We start from the raw sequence: 19,343 nt of genomic DNA, 5'->3' as shown, positions 1-19,343 counted from the left end.
AATGCTTCGATTCATTAAAAGAATCGCGCGGCTTGCGTTGCGGATCACTAAGCTCAGGTTGGACTATTACACAATAATAGAAAGACGTGTTTTCTAGCTTTTATCTCATCACATTAAGGCGCCGCTGATGTAAATCTGTTGAGGAAACAATTTATATTTTATACATTGGTAATTTGGGACATTGCTGGCTGGGGTGGCAGACGGGGTGGCAATGGTCTTTCTTAGGGTGGCAACTGCCACCGCATGCCACCCCGGTAGATCCGCCCCTGCAACTAACAATCCTTCCAGAATGTTTGAAATGAGGACCTCAGATGCAAAAGACGCTAAACGCCACCTACATCAAAAATGAGATCATTATATTAACCAAATGCTCTTGGCACGTGTTATATGTTCATCAAAGACTTTTGCTTCAAAACCATTTTATCCTGGCCTCAGGTCATTGAAAAATACAGATTTGTAGGCATAATTCATTAAGAGCCTGATAAAAAACTGCTCATTTACAAGAAAACATGTCAGATGCACTTAGATGGTTTTGTATCTGATCTCTTTAAATATCTCTCTAATTAACGCTAAAAAGCTGATGAGATGTTTTATATAAGGAGACGTTTAAAACATTCTTGGGGGTGGAGGTCTGTAGTTGAGAAACACTGCTGTAGAAAATTATAGTATTTACACTTGGTTAAAAGCAGGGTATAGGTGATTTTTTTGAGAAACATTTTTGTTATGCTGGATAAAAAGTCTTTTCATAGACTGATAGCAAACACTAAGTAAAGTTATATAAACATATTTATATATAAATATCTTCTGTGGAAGGTGCAGGACCATAAAATGTTTGTCCAAATATTGTATTCAATCTGAATGTCCTCTTCTTGGCTGGGATACGCTTCTTCATATCATAAATCCATTGGAGCAAGGCTTCTTTACTGTAAATTTAAAACGGTTGTGATGTTAATAACTGGGCTGCGTTCTCCGATAACGTTGTCTCTTAGCGCGCTACGAAGACTCTTAAGGTAAACCTTAACTACAGGTATACCTTTCCTACGTGTGTTCTCCGAACTATACCTTAGGATGTTGCTTAAGGTAAATCTCTTAAATTCGACCTTAGCGGGTGCTGTCCATGGTGGAGGTGCTGAATAGGTTGATATCAATCGCTCGACAATCAATTATTCACTTCATGTAATAGGTTTCCCTGCGTTGTGAGATAGCGGTGTTATTTATTAAAGAAACATTTTAGAAATAGTTAAAGTTAAATTTAATATCTGGTAAAAAAATATTTCAAATTGCAAACAACTAAATTCAACCTTCTATATTTTATATCAAACCCGTGCAAAACCCGCAACTTTATTTCCAAACGTATCATGTTTAAACTGCTCTAATTCATCTGCTATGCCTTGAAAGGATCATTTAGGGTTCCCAATAAGTGCGTTGCACAGGGGAAGGTGGGTCGTGCAAGTACTTGGCTGTGCATTACACTTAAAATAAGGTACAAATTGCTGTTGTTCATTAGTTCACGCGTTTATTGTGCTTGGACATTGGATGCGCAAGCAGCATGGTTACAATGCGGATAAAGCTTAATGGACGCATTTCTGGAGCCTGTCTGTCTAAATATAACATATAAAATATTATATAATAGCCTATATAACTATATAGTATGATTGCTGTAGATTTTAGCTTTGATTAGTTTTAATGTGGAAATTTTGTTGATCTTAGGAGACTAAGCAGTAATCAAGTGCGCAGTTTATTTTGAATGTTTATAAAGAATATGGCATACAGTTGCCTCAAAGTTATGAAACATTAAAAAACTTCGATGCAAAGTCGAATTAACATTAATAATCATAATTAGTTTTTTTTGTAATTTTTCCCGATTTATTTATGCAGCTAAAATACTAGCCGGTAGACTAAGATTTAACGGATATGAAATGCACAAATGAAATAGTAGGATTCGCTGTATAGCTGCCAGTATCACCAACTCCATCACCCAAAATATATATTTTAAATAGTTTCTTAATCCTGTAGCATTTAATAGTTCGCAGCTGATGACGTCCCTTTGGAAAACATAATGAAAAATCTAACAACCATCAATGTAATGATGTCTAATTATTTAATTTAAATGTTTTATTCTTTAAATATAAAAATATTTGCCTAAATAAACACGAAGTGTATTGCAACTTTTTTTTTACACATATTTAGTCGTATTACATAGACTGCAATGTAAGCTTTTATGAAAGTGATGGACCCTAGTGGAGTCATGTGGGATAAGGTATAGCTAAAGAGTGCTCCAGACCAACCTTACGAACATATGACTTACAGAAGGTATACGTAACTAAGAACGTTTCGGCAAACACGTATTAGCGATAAGGTACAGCTTAAGGTACAACTTAAGAACGACGTAGCGTTAAGGTAGTTTCGGAGAACGCAGCCCTGATCATGATGGCACTGAGGGTATATACATTTTTAAAGCACCAGACATGGATGCTGTTGTAAGATGATTTCTGTGATCGTTTCAACATTAGAATATACCAAGTACCTAATGGAAGATAATGGAAAAAAAATTGTTAATTGAGTGAGCATTCAAAATTTTGGTTTGTTCTATTAATTAAAACATTCCCAAAAATTATTTTTTACTAGTGTGTCATGATGGCACAATGTAAGACATGTTGACATGTTTTAAATTATAATGAAGTTGTCTTGTTTTTCAGGAGGTGATGTTAGACTGGTCAATGGCAGTAATCGCTGCTCTGGTAGAGTTGAGGTCTTTCATAATGGCAGTTGGGGAACTGTGTGTGATGACTCTTGGGACATTAATGATGCTGCTGTGGTGTGCAGACAGGTGGGATGTGGAAAAGCTCTTAGTGCCAACAGTGGGGCTTTTTTTGCTCAAGGGAGTGACCCAATCTGGTTGGATGATGTTGAATGTTCTGGAAGTGAGAGCAGCATAAAACAGTGCAAACACAATGGACTAGGATCTCATAACTGTAAACACAATGAAGATGCTGGTGTTGCATGTTCAGGTATGAGAATATTCATCCATTTAATCCTACAATTTTCTAAGTGCCCACACTTCACTCAATGGATAGAAAATGTATTTTCTTTCATTTTTAAAGTTTTAAATGTTTCAAGTAAAACTGTAAATAAGATTCTCGGATACAGATACTTTTAAAGACTGAGTAAAAAGTTGCAAAAATATAAGAAGAAATATGTTAACTGCATCTCTTAAACCAATCAAATACATTTTAAGCTTGACAAAAGTTTTCTTTCATCTCATACATCAGACTTGTTAAGATTGGTCAGTGGCTCTGATTCCTGCTGTGGAAGAGTGGAGCTCCTTTACAAGGGCCGGTGGGGAACTGTGTGTGATGAGAGCTGGGACATAAGAGATGCTGATGTTGTGTGCAAACAATTAAACTGTGGCAGAGCCATCAGCGCCCCTCACAGCGCAGCATTTGGTCAGGGAAGTGGAGTGAGTTGGACAAATAATTTTGGATGTGTTGGAAATGAGACCACCCTTATGAAGTGCTTAGAAGACAGAGAACGTAGCTGTGGTCATAATCAAGATGCTGGTGTTGTTTGTACAGGTAAGTCAAATAATTTGGGAGGGGCTACAGTTAGATGGCACTATTTTTGTACTCCAGTGAATATTTATCAGAGAAAAGTACAGCACAGTTTTACCACAGACATAGAAAGCTTTTGAACATTCAATCGCCATTACTGCTTACACTAGTTATTTGACTTTTTCTGTTTGTTACCTTTGCCCTTATTATTGATTTTAACTTACACTTTTTTTGGATTATGACACAAACCCAGGGACGTAGGAGCCATATACGTGGGGGGGACACGTCTTTTCGTTTTGTCCCCCCACACTATTTCCCAATGTCCGATTTTGTTTTGCATTGCCTGCCTATCTCTGCCGATTTTAGAGTCTCCAAATTAATCCATTCTGCAACTTTTAAATGCATAATTAGATTTTAAAAAACAAAATTATAGTTGGTTGTTTTATGGGCTGGGTTTCCCGATAACGTTGTTCCTTAAGCGTGCTACGAAGACTCTTAAAGCTTCCATTCTTTCTGTGTTTTTGAAGCTTTGATTGTGTTTACAGTGTGCAATATGTTTCACGTGTTAAATAGCGCAGTATTTTTCAAACATTCTGCTTATCTGTATACCGCTGTTTTCACTGTCCTCAAAACAGGCTGATGTCTTCCTTGTTCTATGAAGTCCCTCCTTCAGAAATACGTAACCACTTCTAATTGGGTAGTTTGTTTAGTGTGTTGTGATTCGACAGTAGCTTGGTTAGCAAAGCCGTTTGAGCCAAAGCTGGCGACTGAATTATTCCTGTGGGCGGATTTTAGTCTACACACTAACTAGGGTTTAAAAAATGGGATAAGGAAGAACGTGACCTTTAAGTTACACCTTAACTACAGGTATTCCTTTTCTAGGCGTGTTTCCGGATTCTAATGTAGGCTTTACTTTCTAATGACATTACCAGGTGCTGTCCATGGTGATGGTGCTGAATAGGTTGATATCGATTGCTCGACAATCAATTGTTCACTTTATGTAATAGGTTTCGCTGCGTTATGAGATACTGGTGTTCTTTATTAAAGAAACATTTCAGAAATAGTTCAAGTAAAATTTATTAGGAATATCTTGTAAAAATATTTCAAATTGCAAACAACTAAATCCAACCTTGTATATTTTATTTTATATCAAACCCATGCAAAACCCGCTTTTCAAACATATCATGCATAAACTGCTCCAATGCATCCGTTATGCCTTCACTTGAAAGGATAATATATATATAAGGGGTTCCCAATAAGTGCGTTGCACAGGGGAATAGGTGGGTCGTGCAAGTCACCTGGCTTGGCTGTGCATTACACTTAAAATTGTTGTTCATTAGTTCACGCGTTTATTGAGCTTGGACACTAGTTGCGTGAGCAAGGCGTTTACAATGCGGATAAAGCCTTTATGGACCCATTTCTGGAGCCGCACCTGTCTGTTTTCCTTAAATATAACATAAAAATATATATTATATAATATACAAATATATATTATGATTGATTTAGATTTTAGATTTGATTAGTTTTAATGTGGAAAATTTGTTGACCTTAGGAAGACTATACAAGCAGTAATCAAGTGGAGCAGTTTCATTTGAATGTTTATAAAGAATATGACATGAAGTTGCCTCAAAGTTATAAAACATGAAAAAACTTTGATGCAAAGTCGAATTAAGATCAGTAATAATAATTAGGAAAATCAACAATTATGATTTTCTGATGAATGTGCTCCCGTAGCATGCAATTTTTACTTGATTAGTTTTTTTGCAGCTAATATAGCTGGTAGACTAAAGATGTAATGGATATGCAATGCACAAATGAAATAGTAAGATTCGCCACCCAAAATATTTTTTTTAAATAGTTTCTTAAGCCTGTAATATCAATTCGCAGCTGATGTTCCTTTGGAAAACATAATTAAAAATCTAACAACCAGGCCCGGTACTAGACTTGCTGGACTGCAATCAGGATTTTTGGGTGGGCAGCCATTTCTCGACTAAAATTATTCATACACCAAAATTATGGATGTTTCAATCCAATATTATTTTGCATATGTCTTATAATAAAGGGCCATTTATATGTCCTTTTGCACGTTCAAATTTTTAAAATAGATGCGATTAGATTTATAATGATTTATAATGTTATAATCATTACACTTAATGTAGTTTTAAACATAAAGTCACAGTTAATGAAATTAGGCAAGCAGGTGATATACTGTAAATGCAAAGCTGTACATATACCGTAATTCCTCAAATAAAAGCCGTTATTCAAATAAACGGCGGGCCTCTGATAGTGGCCGGGAGCGTGGTCATCGTGGACAAATAAAGACCGGTCTCAAATTGAGGCTGGGGAAAGATGAGTGCCGGGCAGGGCCTGAAATTAACACCCGACCACGCGTCAAATGCAGGTGGATTTTGCAATTGGCGGGTAACACTGTCAATCTACTGGCCACATTGGCGGGTAGCCAATGCGAATCAGTGATGCGCGGATCAATGTATAAACAATCCACTCCCGAACGACATTTAACTAACCCGCCCCGCAATTGTTTAAAATAGTTAATTTGCATCTTAATTTCAAAAGACCTGACCGACCGCGGCCCGAATATCATTAAAAATATTTTTGGATGACTCGTAACGATGGGTGACCGCAGGCACCCGCTCATTTCGGATCAATCCGCGCATCACTGATGCGAATTGAGTGATTCATTGAGAGGATACGACTGCTTAGAGCCCTGCTAAGCCCATTTGTGCCGGGCTCGGGCCGTTTTTTTTTACAGACCGGGCTCGGGTCGGGCTTATTTTAGCGTCTCCCCTAATTGTGTGTGAGTGTGTGTAGCAGAGACAGCGCGCATCTGAGGCTATGTTTACATAATGCGTTTGTCCTTTAAAACGTTACTTTTGCTACGTTTACGCCTTTCATTTACACACCACCGCTTTCATCCCTCATAAACGGATTCGTTCGCAAAAGCTGCAGACCCTGTTTTAGTTTGAGAACTCAGATGCGCTGCAGTGTAAATGAACATAGATGGAGTCTTATGTAAACGAACAGCTCATGTTAATGTGACAGCGCATCATTTTCAAAGTAAAAATTATTTTTATTCAGGTAAATGGAGGTTTGCAACGGAGGTTTTGCCAAAAATAGTAAACATCTACCAACCAGCTATTATAAACGCTATATCAGATTGTTTTATGTATCCTTATAGATAATGTCTGTTTTATATTTATGTTTGAGTATTGTTGGGTTTGAATATTGTTGTAATATTGTTTTTGTTTTGTTTAAATTTAGTTAGCTTAATACGAAAGATAGACCGTAATTTTAAACGCCATATAGGGCATTGTAAAGGTCAATTTGAAGGTAGAATTGTAATGGGTCAGACATTATTTCCGAGTTTAATTTAAGTTTTTCTTGCTACTTTAAAATAAATTTCGTTTCATATAATTTGTCTCTTAATTTTAATTGATGTTTTGTTGATAAGTTTTGTGACTATAAATTAATAAAAACAAAAAATCAACGTCATACTAATATTTAATGCTCGTTTAGCCGATTGCGCTTTTTGCCATTTCTGTGTTGCTAGCGGAGGACGTGCACGGACCTCGCACACTTTAAAAAATTAACGTCATACTAATTTTTATTTATTAATTTCACACTGAACAGTGACAGGTAAGGGAAGGGAAGTTATTTAGTGCTTTCTGAAGAATACAGTCAGTTCGTACAAAAATTTTCAAATGGACTATAAGATCATAAATATGAACTGTGAACAATGAGCTATTATAACTCCCTACATTAAAGCAATAAGCATTTCTGTAGGCTAAAGCTATACTTCACCTCTTATTATGTTTGAGAATGCGCGTCCGAGAGAGAGAGAGCGCGCATCAAAGAGCGCCCGCGTCAGAGAGAAAGCTTAAAAGTAATTGATATTGGTCTCGGGTCAGGTCGAGTTCGGGCTGAAAAAATTGCAGGCATTGTCGGGCTGGGGTCGGGTAGGGCTTGAACACGTCGGGTCAGGGCCGGGTTAGGGCTGGAGTTTTAAGCCCGTGCAGGGCTCTACGACTGCTGTTTCGCAACGTTCATGCGATTGGAAAAAAGATAAAGCACTTCTCTGACTACGTTTAGGTGTTCGAGTAAGTATTAAACTGTTGGAGATGGGATGAGAATGCAGTGCTGACATAGGCTACAGTCCAATCACAGTTGCACACATGTGTAGTGCTGTGATGGATTCAGAACTCTTGATGTGTAAACTTTAACATACATTTTGCAAATAGAGTAATGAAAACAACGTATGTTTGGCATTTATGTGCGCAGTTTGGAATTGCCCCTCCATCTGTGTGTCCGCGCGGGGGTTTAAGGGCACTCAATAGGGCACATCGGAGAGACGCGTTCCTAAAAGCAAGTGACAAATCTTTCTGTTCTTGACATGGCACATATAAACAAAAATATTCCTTTTCTAATAAAAACATTTCTTTATGTCTTAAGTGTATGTATAGAGAGTCAAAAACCAGTCTGTGCTTATTTGGTCTTAAAGAGACAGTAACCTCAATTAACTCTTTCGCTGCCAGCGTTTTTAAAAAAAGTTGCCAGCCAGCGCCAGCGTTTTTCATGATTTTCACAAAAGTTGAATGCCTTCCAGAAATGTTCTTCTTTAAATATATAAACATATAATATACCAAATGAAAGAACAGACCCATTGCTTTCAAAAAAAAAAAGCAGAGATAATTCCATTTTGGTGACGGACTGTTCATAGAGATCCCATTCAGAGCGATCTTTAAAACAGACATGGACATGCAGCCGCTTATCATAGGGCAATACTTCCGGGTTTAAAAAGCCACCTGGTGGATAATAGCGGTATTGCAGAAAGCCGGAAATACTCGTCATTGGCAGGGAAGCATTTTCTCTTGATTGACGAGATATCTCGTCAATGGCGGCGAAAGAGTTAACATACTTAAGTCTGTATCATTAATGTTAATCAAACACAAGACAAAGAGAAAATCACTTTTGTAGCTCTAAAAATAATTATATTTAATTCATACAATAAAAAGACACTGTTATCATTCACTATTCAGCAAAAAAACTGGCTGATAAAAAGTCACTGTGGCAGGTGGATTTCTAAATCCACCTGCCATAGTGGCTGGTGGTCAAAAAAGTTATCTTCAGGCCCTGGTGCAGGGGGAAAATGAGTGAGAGTTTACTTAGCTTACTTAGGCGCAGTGTGAGCGTAATCGCGCCACAGCGCGTTTCAAAAGGAGAGACGTCAACTGCGCAAGCACTCACCTTCATCTGCCTTCGCAGAAGCGCGCCCGGGCTCAGATTGATAAAAGTACAGTGTGAGTGCGTGCATGGAGTAGGGAGGGGGGGCGATCGCGCTCTGGCATTATTTGGATAATGTGAGCATGGTGTTATCTCATAAATGCATTCAAGTTCATCATAATGCACAGCTGCAAATAGATGACAGTAGCTACATTGGATGGGTCTCGTTTAATGCTAGTGACGGACTTTTCAACAACCTTGAAAAAATATACAGTTAAAAAATGAATGATCTCTATCCACTAGAACGCCATTGCTTTTAATTTAACGGCTAATTTAAAACAATTATTTATCAGATGGAATTTGAAATAAAGGCCTGTCTCTAATAAAAGCCTGCTTCAAATAAAAGCCTGTTACCTTTAGGTAAATAAAGGCCCCGGTCTTTATTTGAGGAATTACGGTAGATATATTTTATTAATGTGTACACTGAATTTAATCTATAATTTCACTTATAGATAAATTAAAGCCATTCTTATACCTACCCTACCCAACATAATATTATGCCTTTATTCTAAATAACAGGCACTTTCATTTCACTTCTCAAACATTTTCTTCATTTAAAAATAAATGCCTTTTCAATGTGATATGTGATAAGCTATATTTTCATTAATTCTTGACCCTATCATACATGCTGCTGCAGCAATCATGCTCAAATATCACAACAAAGCACAACGCTTTAGATAACACAGCAAATTAGATATTATAATAACATTATAAAATACAATGTTTTACGTTACGATGACCTTGCGGAGTGACAGCTACTCCTGAACTAAAAAGTCTGTAGATTTTTGCGTGTGAAGTTTTTCCTCAAATGCAAGCTGAATGAGCTGATGAATGACGATGAAAAAAAAAAATGCCAAAATTTGATTTTAAAACCACACGCAATGCTCAGCTGTTACAATACTGTATATTCACTGTATAACCATCTTATATCAATTATATCTACTATATAGTATGCCACAACCAAACTGCATATTCTAATTTTAATAAACAGAACTGCGTCTAAAACAAACACATTAAATGCTGCTGGAGACTTGCCATTGGCTGTTGTATTTGAATGAATAAATAATGAGGTAAGTCTAAGAACTGATAAGGGGCTATTTTGGGCATGTTTTACTATAAAAAAGTTTCATTTTAATATGTGTTGTGTTATTACGTTTATGTAATACTAAATTGCATTGTTTCTGATATTTATTTTAAAGATGCGATTTTGTTTTAATCATAGAGAACAGTAGTACCTTTCCTGTGAGTTAAATACTGCTAAAAAGACCTCAAAGTTTTGAATAAGCAAATCAGACAACAGTGGGCGGGAGCCGTAATAACTAGTGTTTGCCAAGAGAAACTGCCATTGTATGTAAATGTAACCGGTTGTATTAGATTTCTTTCTGTTTTATATATATCTACCCAGTCTGTCACTTCATATACCCTCCTACAAACAATATATATAAATATGGGGAATTTCCCCCAAACCCCCAGGTTCAAAATCGCTCCTACGTCCCTGCTCAAACCTTTTAGTTACTGAAATTTTGCCTCTGTGTCAACATTGCCTGGCACTTGTATACCTCATCAGTGTGGAAACTAAACGTTGCTAAATAAAAACTCATATTTTGCAGGTGATCTGCAGATGCCCACGCTTACCATTATCTCTCATTCAGTTGTGTCTCCTGGAGAAATCATTCAGTTCAGCTGCACAACACCTAATCCAAGATGTGGGGAAAATGCTGAATTCCACCTGTTCAGAAACAGATCATCCACAATATCCTCTGAAACAAGTGTATCTAGTGTGACTTTCAGTCTGACTGTAGACGTCTCACATCAGGATCAGTATAGCTGTGGTTACTCTTACAGTAATGACATGTTCAAGTCTTCCAGTAGTAACACTATTAAAATCACTGTAGGTGAGTGTGTTTACAATGAATTAGTGCCTTTTCTGCACTCAGTTACATTTCTTTACATTTATGCATTTGCTAGATGCTTTTATCCAAAGCTACTCACTGTGCAGTCAAGCTCTACATTTTATACTAACACAATGGTCTACTATATAGGAACACTCTTGCACATGTCACAGTTATTTGTAAATAATAGATTAGTTCAAGATAATCAACATGTGTTTCTCTTGTTTTCCAGTGAACCTGCAGAAGCCCAATATTTCTCTCAGTGGATTGTTTGACTTTGGTCCTCAGGGTTCAGTGATCACCAGAGGTCACAGCTTCACTATTACTTGTTCATCTGAATCTCAGTATTCTGGAGGCTTCTTCTCTCTGTTCAATGGATCAAACATCATCAATCGTGAACCAGCTGTCAATCACTCAGCCGTCTTCATCTTTCCACTGGCAGATTATTCACATGAGGGAAACTACAGTTGTGTTTATGAAGTGAATGTGTCCTCACGTAACTTTCATTCAGTTTCCTCTAACCAGCTGCTTATCACTACCAGAGGTGGGTTGATGACACATAACTGTTACAGTGAACAGTTACTATGTCCTGCATGTACTGTAACCTAATTAAGCAATATCGCTCGAGTATGAGTGTGATATTGCTCTATATCATCACGGCTGTGATTAGGCCAGAGGCATTCACAGCCGTGATGATATAGAGCAATATCACATGACTCCGAGAACGATATTGCTTCTATACAACAGTTCAACAGTTTAAAAACCTCTATGTTTGGGAACTACTTTCTTCCGCTATATGAATTTGAAGCTCAGAATGACAGGTAAACCTTTCGGCTCTTTCGAATGTCATAATAATTCATAAGACGTAATAGCCATTTCTTAATATGGTCACAAAGTGTAGTCAAGAATATATATGTATAATATTCAAATCTGCAGTCGTTTAGTAAAGATAGCGCCTATTTGAACATTTGCTTAGAAAGATTCGGTACGTAAAAAATCAAACGAATCATTGGGCGTCCGTGTTCGCTCACCCCGCTGATCACTGCCCTATCTGGGCTATATCTCTGACAGAGATTCCCTGGCTCTAATGTAGGCCTGTGTTCAAAAATGAGATTAAACCCGCAGTATTTGGTGTCATAAAACTATTACTTGTTTTTATTCATATTTAGGGTCTTTTTGTTTTGTTATTGTTTTGGCACGAGGTAAAAGTTAATCAAGCTATATTTATATACTATTGCTTTTCCATTTAATCTTAACGCAGTATGAGCATTCGCTTTATAACTGGACTTTATTCTTGTCAGTCCTACATAAAACTTATTAACTAAGGGGGAATCTGTTAATTTTAGAAGGATCTCTTGACAGAAACGCAAAATAATACACAAAACTATATTTTCAGGGGTGTCCCACATGGAAAAAACATATATAAACATATATGTTTCAATATAGGTTTTGATATAGGTTTTACATATATGTGACATATATAAAATTGGCCGTTTTCCTATATTATATGTACATATATGTACATATATGCACATATACGTTAACCTATATATTGGTAAAATTATTAAAATCTGTAGCTGCTAATAAATTAAACATAAATAAAGGTCCAACCAATGACAGTCTGCACCTGCAGGAGCCAGGATTCAAACCTCCAACCTTCCGATCACCAAAAAAAATGCAATCCCACATGCCACTGCTGGGATTCGAACCTCCAACCTTCCGATCATTAGACATCTCACTCTACCATTTGCGCTACTGTCGCTGTTAAATAACACTGAACAGTAGCTGTTAAATTAAACCATTTTGTTATAAATGTCCTAGACAGATCTTGTAAATGTTTTAAATGTGCAGACATCATAACTTTATTTAATAATTCACATAATTTATGGCCTGTATATGCACATATATGCACCTCAATTTTGCATATATGCAGCATATATATTATCATATATGTGCATATATGCTGTATATGTGCAGCATATATGTGCATATTAGCTGCATATATGCTGTATATATGTGCATATATGCTGTATATGTGCTGCATATATGTGCATATTAGCTGCATATATGTTTCATATATGCGCATATGTCACAGGTAGGGGTGGACCGAGATGTAAATAAGGTCACGCCCCTTTCTCCACCTCGAGGAGATTCCCAAAGCCACCCCAATGACCAGACACACAAGGTAAGCATAATTTAAAAGGTACTTTATTTAATTTACTTAAAATAATAAAAATAGGGGAGGGAAAAAGGGAACTTAAAATAACGGCCACTTCAGGCTCTGGGTACGTAGGACTGTCCGCAGTTCATTCTCTTGACGTTCACTTTCGTTCTCTCTTTCTCCACAGGCAGCTTGGACACAACAACACGTTAGTTCAACTTGGATGCTTCTCACCTCTCCGCTGTTTACAGCTCTGGGTACGTATAACTGTCCACAGTTCGTTCTCCTGACGTTCACTTTCGTTCTCTCTTTCTCCACAGGCAGCTTGGACACAACAACACAGTTAGTTTAACTTGGATGCTTCTCACCTCTCCGCTGTTTACAGCTCTGGGTACGTATGACTGTCCACAGTTCGTTCTCCTGACGTTCACTTTCGTTCTCTCTTTCTCCACAGGCAGCTTGGACACAACAACACAGTTAGTTCAACTTGGATGCTTCTCACCTCTCCGCTGTTTACAGCTCTGGGTACGTATGACTGTCCACAGTTCGTTCTCCTGACGTTCACTTTCGTTCTGATCGACATGGCACGGGGGCGGGCTTACAACGGCTGGCCTGCACAGAAGGGCAACGGCGATGATTTCACCAAAGGCGCCGGGGGCAAAACCCTCTCGGCGAGCTCGCTGGTCAGCAGGGGGGCGAACTCTCACACCGTCTCACCGGGCCGAGCGCTGCCCTATCCTCAATGCCCGTAGAGCGATCGAATACCGGACAGGGGCGCCCTTTTGTAGAGACCACGGGGCGGCGGAACTCCTTCGCCTCTCACTCTGCCACAAAGGAAAACACACAGGTAAAGTAGCTATGCAGAAGCCCGTAGTTGTACTCACACACACACTGCCAGCTTTCAAGTCTTCACCGCCACACTCCGAAACCTGTCGGCATACAGACGGGGGCGGCTTCCAGGGGCCCACACCGTCGCTTCACACTCAAACTGCACACAGCGTATAATAGATGATGTACTCGCGACCGTCAGCCTCTCCGTCTCTTCCTCAGTAAAAGGGATGATGCGGGGTACGTCTAACAAGACACACAGCACTTGCACAGCAACCCACAGCAAATACACAGCACCACTTCAACGTGAAAGGGTTTCAAATTACATGGACTACCCACCACAATACAGGTGTACACAAGAGACGCCCGACGTCCTCCACTTCGCTGAGGTCGGATGGGGGCGATGACAATACGGCCGGGATGTTTAGCTCTGCGGCTGTGGCTACTGAATCCAACTATTCCTGCGGCTCACCTACCGCGCTGGATCAGGGGTAGGGCCGCCCTTCTCCTCCTGGAGGTATTCGATAAATGCACAGGTTAATTGTTATACTTCATTGAAATCCAGAAGTCAATACTCACAGCGGTCCTCTTGGTTAATGTTTTGCAAAACTGTTTCGTTTCCTTTTTCCTTGGTTTCTCTAAATGTGTCACGTATACCGACGTTTCTTCTACCCACAGGGTTTTCTCTTACTCCAACATCCACTGCGAAACACTAAGCACTCGACAGCACACTGCTCTCCTTGGGGTGCTCCTTTTCTCCACCCACGCATCGCCTTTCTTTCGCCCCAGGCAGCTCCTGTCTTCTCTCCGCGCGCTCCAAGCGCAGCCCGGATCAACAGAGCCTGCGGGCTCTTCCAAAGGTGCGTGCTGACTTTTTGCTGCCTTAGGCAGAGGAGCTTTCCCCGCGTCGATCCCCTCTCTACCTCTCCGCCCTTGAACTGTGATTTAACTGCTCTTTAAATCCTCCTCCGTGTACTGCCATCTTCCAATCAACCGGCGTTCCTCTTAACCACGCACAGCTGCGCTTGATTTGGCTGATTACAGCCCTTGCGATGCTACCGGATGTCCGGTGTTTCCTCCCTCCGGTCTGGGCGGAAACATCCGGGCGGAACCAAACTTTCCCAACTTTTGGTTCCGCCCCAAAAAGATCGTCACCTTGTGACACATATATGCTGTATATATGCAGCATATATGTGCATATAAGCTGCATATTAGAGCTGAAGATCTTTGCCCGAACCCGACGGGACCCGTCGGGACCCGACGGGCTCGGGCGGGTTCGGGCTTCCTTTCTAACATTTTACACGGGCTCGGGGCGGGCTCGGGCTTGCGCTCCGGCTTTGTGAGGTAAATGAGCGGTCAAGTTCAATCAGTAGCGCAGGATCGCGCTGAATTCATTTACAGTGGATTGGATTTAATGATTTTCCTCATCAAAAACATGTAGCCTAATCTTGGTGAGTAGGTTTTTCAATGTATAACTAAATATGAATCGAGTCTTAAATACATAATTTAGACAGAGGATATAGACTAATGTTGGCAGTAATGGAGAGAAGTGCCGACGCAAATCCCGCGGAGCCTTTCTCTTAATTTCGTTATTGCCAAATACCCATCTTAATTCAGAATGTATTATCTTAATTTAATTCGTTAAGAAATAATAATTTTATTGGCATATTTATAGTGTATTGCATAAGCCTATTTAGAATGAGATGTTAAAATGTTACAGATGACTTATTTTATTTCTTTGTTTCAACTTCAAAGTGGCGTGTAGATTATTAGTCATGAATAAATAATGTTAAAACCTGTGTAAATTTCTCATTCTTGACAAAAGCTGTGTGTGTGCGCACATTTAAATAATGTCGGGCTGTAAACGGGTTCGGGCTTTTAAATAGGTGTCAATCTAAATGTACGTTCGGGTTCGGGCTGCATTCTGTCGGGCTCCGGACATTTCGGGCCTAACTTTTAAGGCCCGATTACAGCTCTACTGCATATAGGTTTCATATATGCACATATATCCACATATAGGTTCTTTCCATGTGGGGTATAAAGACCTTTTTATAATAAACCGTTATGTTTTATTACCTTAGAATGAGACGTTTTTATCTACATACACGAGGGTCCCCTTACGTAGAAGTCGCCATTTTGTGCCGCCATCTTTCTACAGAAGCCCTTAACGGACAAACTTTTTTACATAGTTGTCTCCGACGATGACATGTTTTTCTGATGGCGGCTACCATAGTTTCTCTATGCGTTTCAAAAGCGAGGGGTGAGCAGTAGACTGAGCCATTGGTTGCAATTCGTAACCTCACCACTAGATGCTGCTTTAAGTGTTTTATATTGTAACCAGTTTTTATAAGTCAGAGATAGAGAGAAAGAGAGTCTGATATCTTGCAAATTGTTTTAGTAGTCACGTCACATGAAAATAAATGATCAAGTGTCCATATTAAAAGGTAGGGTAGCGTAAATAGATCGCTCCTGAGAAAATGATTGTTTTATTGCTTTATTTCAAGTGTATGTTTATCCACTGTTAGTCCACACAATGTGACATTATATTAAGTTTACATCCAAGAGCGCTGATCTTCGACAGGCATAGATATAATTACTTCCGATTGTAATTCACGAGCTAGGAAACTTTTGAGATACACAGAAAGTGTTTAAAAACAGCTTGCATGTCCATGTGTGTGTGACTAGTCACGTGTTTAAAGAAGCCTCCTTCACTAATACTAAAATGACCAGTAGATGGCGGAATGATACAAACGGTGAAGCGGTTACTGTTATGTTATAATACAATATCGCATGCCAGGGAAGGGCTCTTAGCCAATCAGATTCAAGAATCAGAAAGAACTGTTGTATAATTAGTAATACCGGTATCTCATTGTATATTTCATATCATCAGAGAGTGAAGATGTATGTGTGGATTTGAGTTAATCTGTTTAATCCTAAAATTTTTACAGCTATGTGATCCTTGTAGTTTACTTCCTGGATAGCCCAATGAAACAAACTGTCTTACATCAGCCAGTTAAAATAGATCAATTGCTCTGTAAGCCCCAATAAAAAATTGCAATATAGTCAGATATTCATTTTGTAACTATAAGAAGCAGCTGCTATGGAAAACATATGATTAACTAAACTTGCAGTAAATGCACAGATTTAAAGTCTTCTTTACATCTGAAATGAACACCTATGAATAATGAGTGATTTTTATGCAAAGTTCCCTGTATAAACATTCACAGAAAGGCACATCTAATTTTCGTATAACCACAAAGTTTATTTCACACAGATTTAATATACTGTACTGTATTCATCAAAGTTGAAATGCATTCAGTAACACAAAAATATAGAAACAGCATTCTCTTAAGCAATAAGATATGTTTTTAACCATCAAACCCCAAGTAAGTTTTTTATGTCACATCAGATGGGTTAAGATTGGTCAGTGGCTCTGATTCCTGCTGTGGAAGAGTGGAGATCCTTCAATATGGCACATGGGGAACTGTATGTAATGACTACTGGGACATAAGAGATGCTGATGTTGTGTGCAGACAATTAAACTGTGGCAGAGCCATCAGTGCCAATCAAAGCGCAGCATTTGGTCAGGGAAGTGGAGCGATCTGGCTGGATGATGTTGGATGCTCTGGAAATGAGCGCTTCCTCATACAGTGCTCACACAGAGGTCTGGGACAACATAACTGTAATCATGGTAAAGACACTGGTGTGGTGTGTACAGGTAAGACAAATCATTTGTAGAAATAAGAGAAACTGCAGCTAAATGTCAAACTTTTCATAGTGAATATTTACCAGGTTACAGTACAATTTTAGGAGAGAAATAGGTTGTGGAAGAAAGAAAGTTGCTGAACATTGACCCACTGCTATTTCTCACACTAAAACATTATGTCCTAGTATGCTTTATCGCTTTATCAGTCTGGAAATAAAACAGGAAACAATTCCTGATTTTCCTGATACACTTTCCATGCTTTCCATTTTATTATGTCTTAATTTAAAAATAAATATGTACATTTTGCAGGTGACCTGCAGATGCCCACCCTTTCCATTACCTCTCATTCAGTTGTTTCTCCTGGAGAAAACATTCAGTTCAAATGCACAACACCTAATCCAAGGTGTCGGGAAAATGTTAAATTCCAACTGTTTAGAAACAGATCATCCACAATATCCTCTAAAACAAGTGTATCTAGTGTGACTTTCAGTCTGACTGTAGACGTCTCACATCAGGATCAGTACAGCTGTGATTACTCTTACAGGAATGACATCATCAAGTCTTCCAGGAGTAACACTATTGAAATCACTGTAGGTGAGTGTGTTCACAATGAATTGCTACTTTTTCTGGACTCTTGCACTTTTCACAGCCATTTGTAAATCATAGATTATTTAAAGACCATCAGAATGTGTTCCCCTTGTTTTCTAGTGAACCTGCAGAACCCCAATATTTCTCTCAGTGGATTGTTTGACTTTGGTCCTCAGGGTTCAGTGATCGCCAGAGGTCACAGCTTCACTATTACTTGTTCATCTGAATCTCAGTATTCTGGAGGCTTCTTCTCTCTGTTCATTGGATCAAACATCACCAGGAATGAACCAGCTGTCAATCACTCAGCCGTCTTCATCTTTCCTGAGGCAGATTATTCACATGAGGGAAACTACAGTTGTGTTTATAAAGTGAATGTCTCCTCACGTAATTTCCATTCAGATGCGTCTGACCTGCTGCTCATCACTATCAGAGGTGAGTTATAGATGTTTAATTATTAACTAACCAGTCTTGAAGCTAAGGCTTTCTTGTAAACATGATGTAATACATGACTCAACAATTCAAACGTATAACAAACAAAATATGTTGACTAATGATTACCTTAGTTTCTGTGCAATCTCATTGGTCCTGCAGTGTGTTTTGATTGGCTATGATATTTTTTCTCTGAGCCATATGTTTTCATGTGGACAGGCAAATTTCCTTCTTTTGGAAAATCACATTTTCCTGCCATAGTTCAAGCACAAGATGAACTGCTGGTAAAGAAATAATGACTTCTCTCTTTCAGCCTCTTTGCTTCCGGTCATTGGTGGTGTTGTGTCAGCTGTACTTCTCATCTTGTCTGCTCTTGTTATCGTCTTCATAGTAAAGAGAAGACAAAAGCATAACAATAAGGAGATTCGTAAAACGTGTTTCTTTAAGAAAGGTGATATTATGTTGCATTTTGTAAATGAAGCCATATTATTTCTTTTAAATGTGTAATGTGTAAGATATATATACATATCTGTTTTCACTGGTGTGTAAACACTTTGCATAAAAACAGATAGGTTTGTATTACCTTAGAATGAACAATTTTTAATGACATACACCGCGGGTCTCCTTACATGGAAGTCGCCATCATGTTTCTACAGAAGCAGTGAGCGGACAAACTGCTCTACCAAGCGCGTTTCGCATATGTTGTTTTTGGATGCTTTCATTGTCAGTTGAAAACGCACAATTGAAAATTAACTATAAACAATGTTTTAATTTATCTTTTAAAAGAAACCTCATTGTTTCACTGGATACTCTCTGTCTCTGACAACAAAATTATTGTCCTGTTTCAGCCACCATAGACTATCAATGCGATTCCAAGGGGCAGGGTTAGG

General features: G+C 38.7%; 1 protein-coding gene across 1 annotated transcript; it reads left to right on the top strand.

Annotated features, from left to right (window-relative positions):
- Window positions 1-2,637: 2,637 nt before the first annotated feature.
- LOC135771051 (uncharacterized) lies at window positions 2,638-18,749 on the top strand. Its single transcript, XM_065281083.1, has 7 exons — window positions 2,638-2,647; window positions 2,703-3,011; window positions 3,273-3,575; window positions 10,460-10,744; window positions 10,974-11,285; window positions 18,145-18,456; window positions 18,673-18,749. The coding sequence occupies exons 1-7, from the start codon at window positions 2,638-2,640 to the stop codon at window positions 18,747-18,749; spliced, it is 1,608 nt and encodes a 535-aa protein (XP_065137155.1).
- Window positions 18,750-19,343: the final 594 nt, after the last annotated feature.

This window comes from Paramisgurnus dabryanus, chromosome 3, assembly GCF_030506205.2.
Source record: "Paramisgurnus dabryanus chromosome 3, PD_genome_1.1, whole genome shotgun sequence".
Lineage (NCBI taxonomy): Eukaryota > Metazoa > Chordata > Actinopteri > Cypriniformes > Cobitidae > Paramisgurnus > Paramisgurnus dabryanus.
Note: the sequence above shows the minus strand (reverse complement) of the source record. Positions and strands in the feature narration are given on the sequence as shown.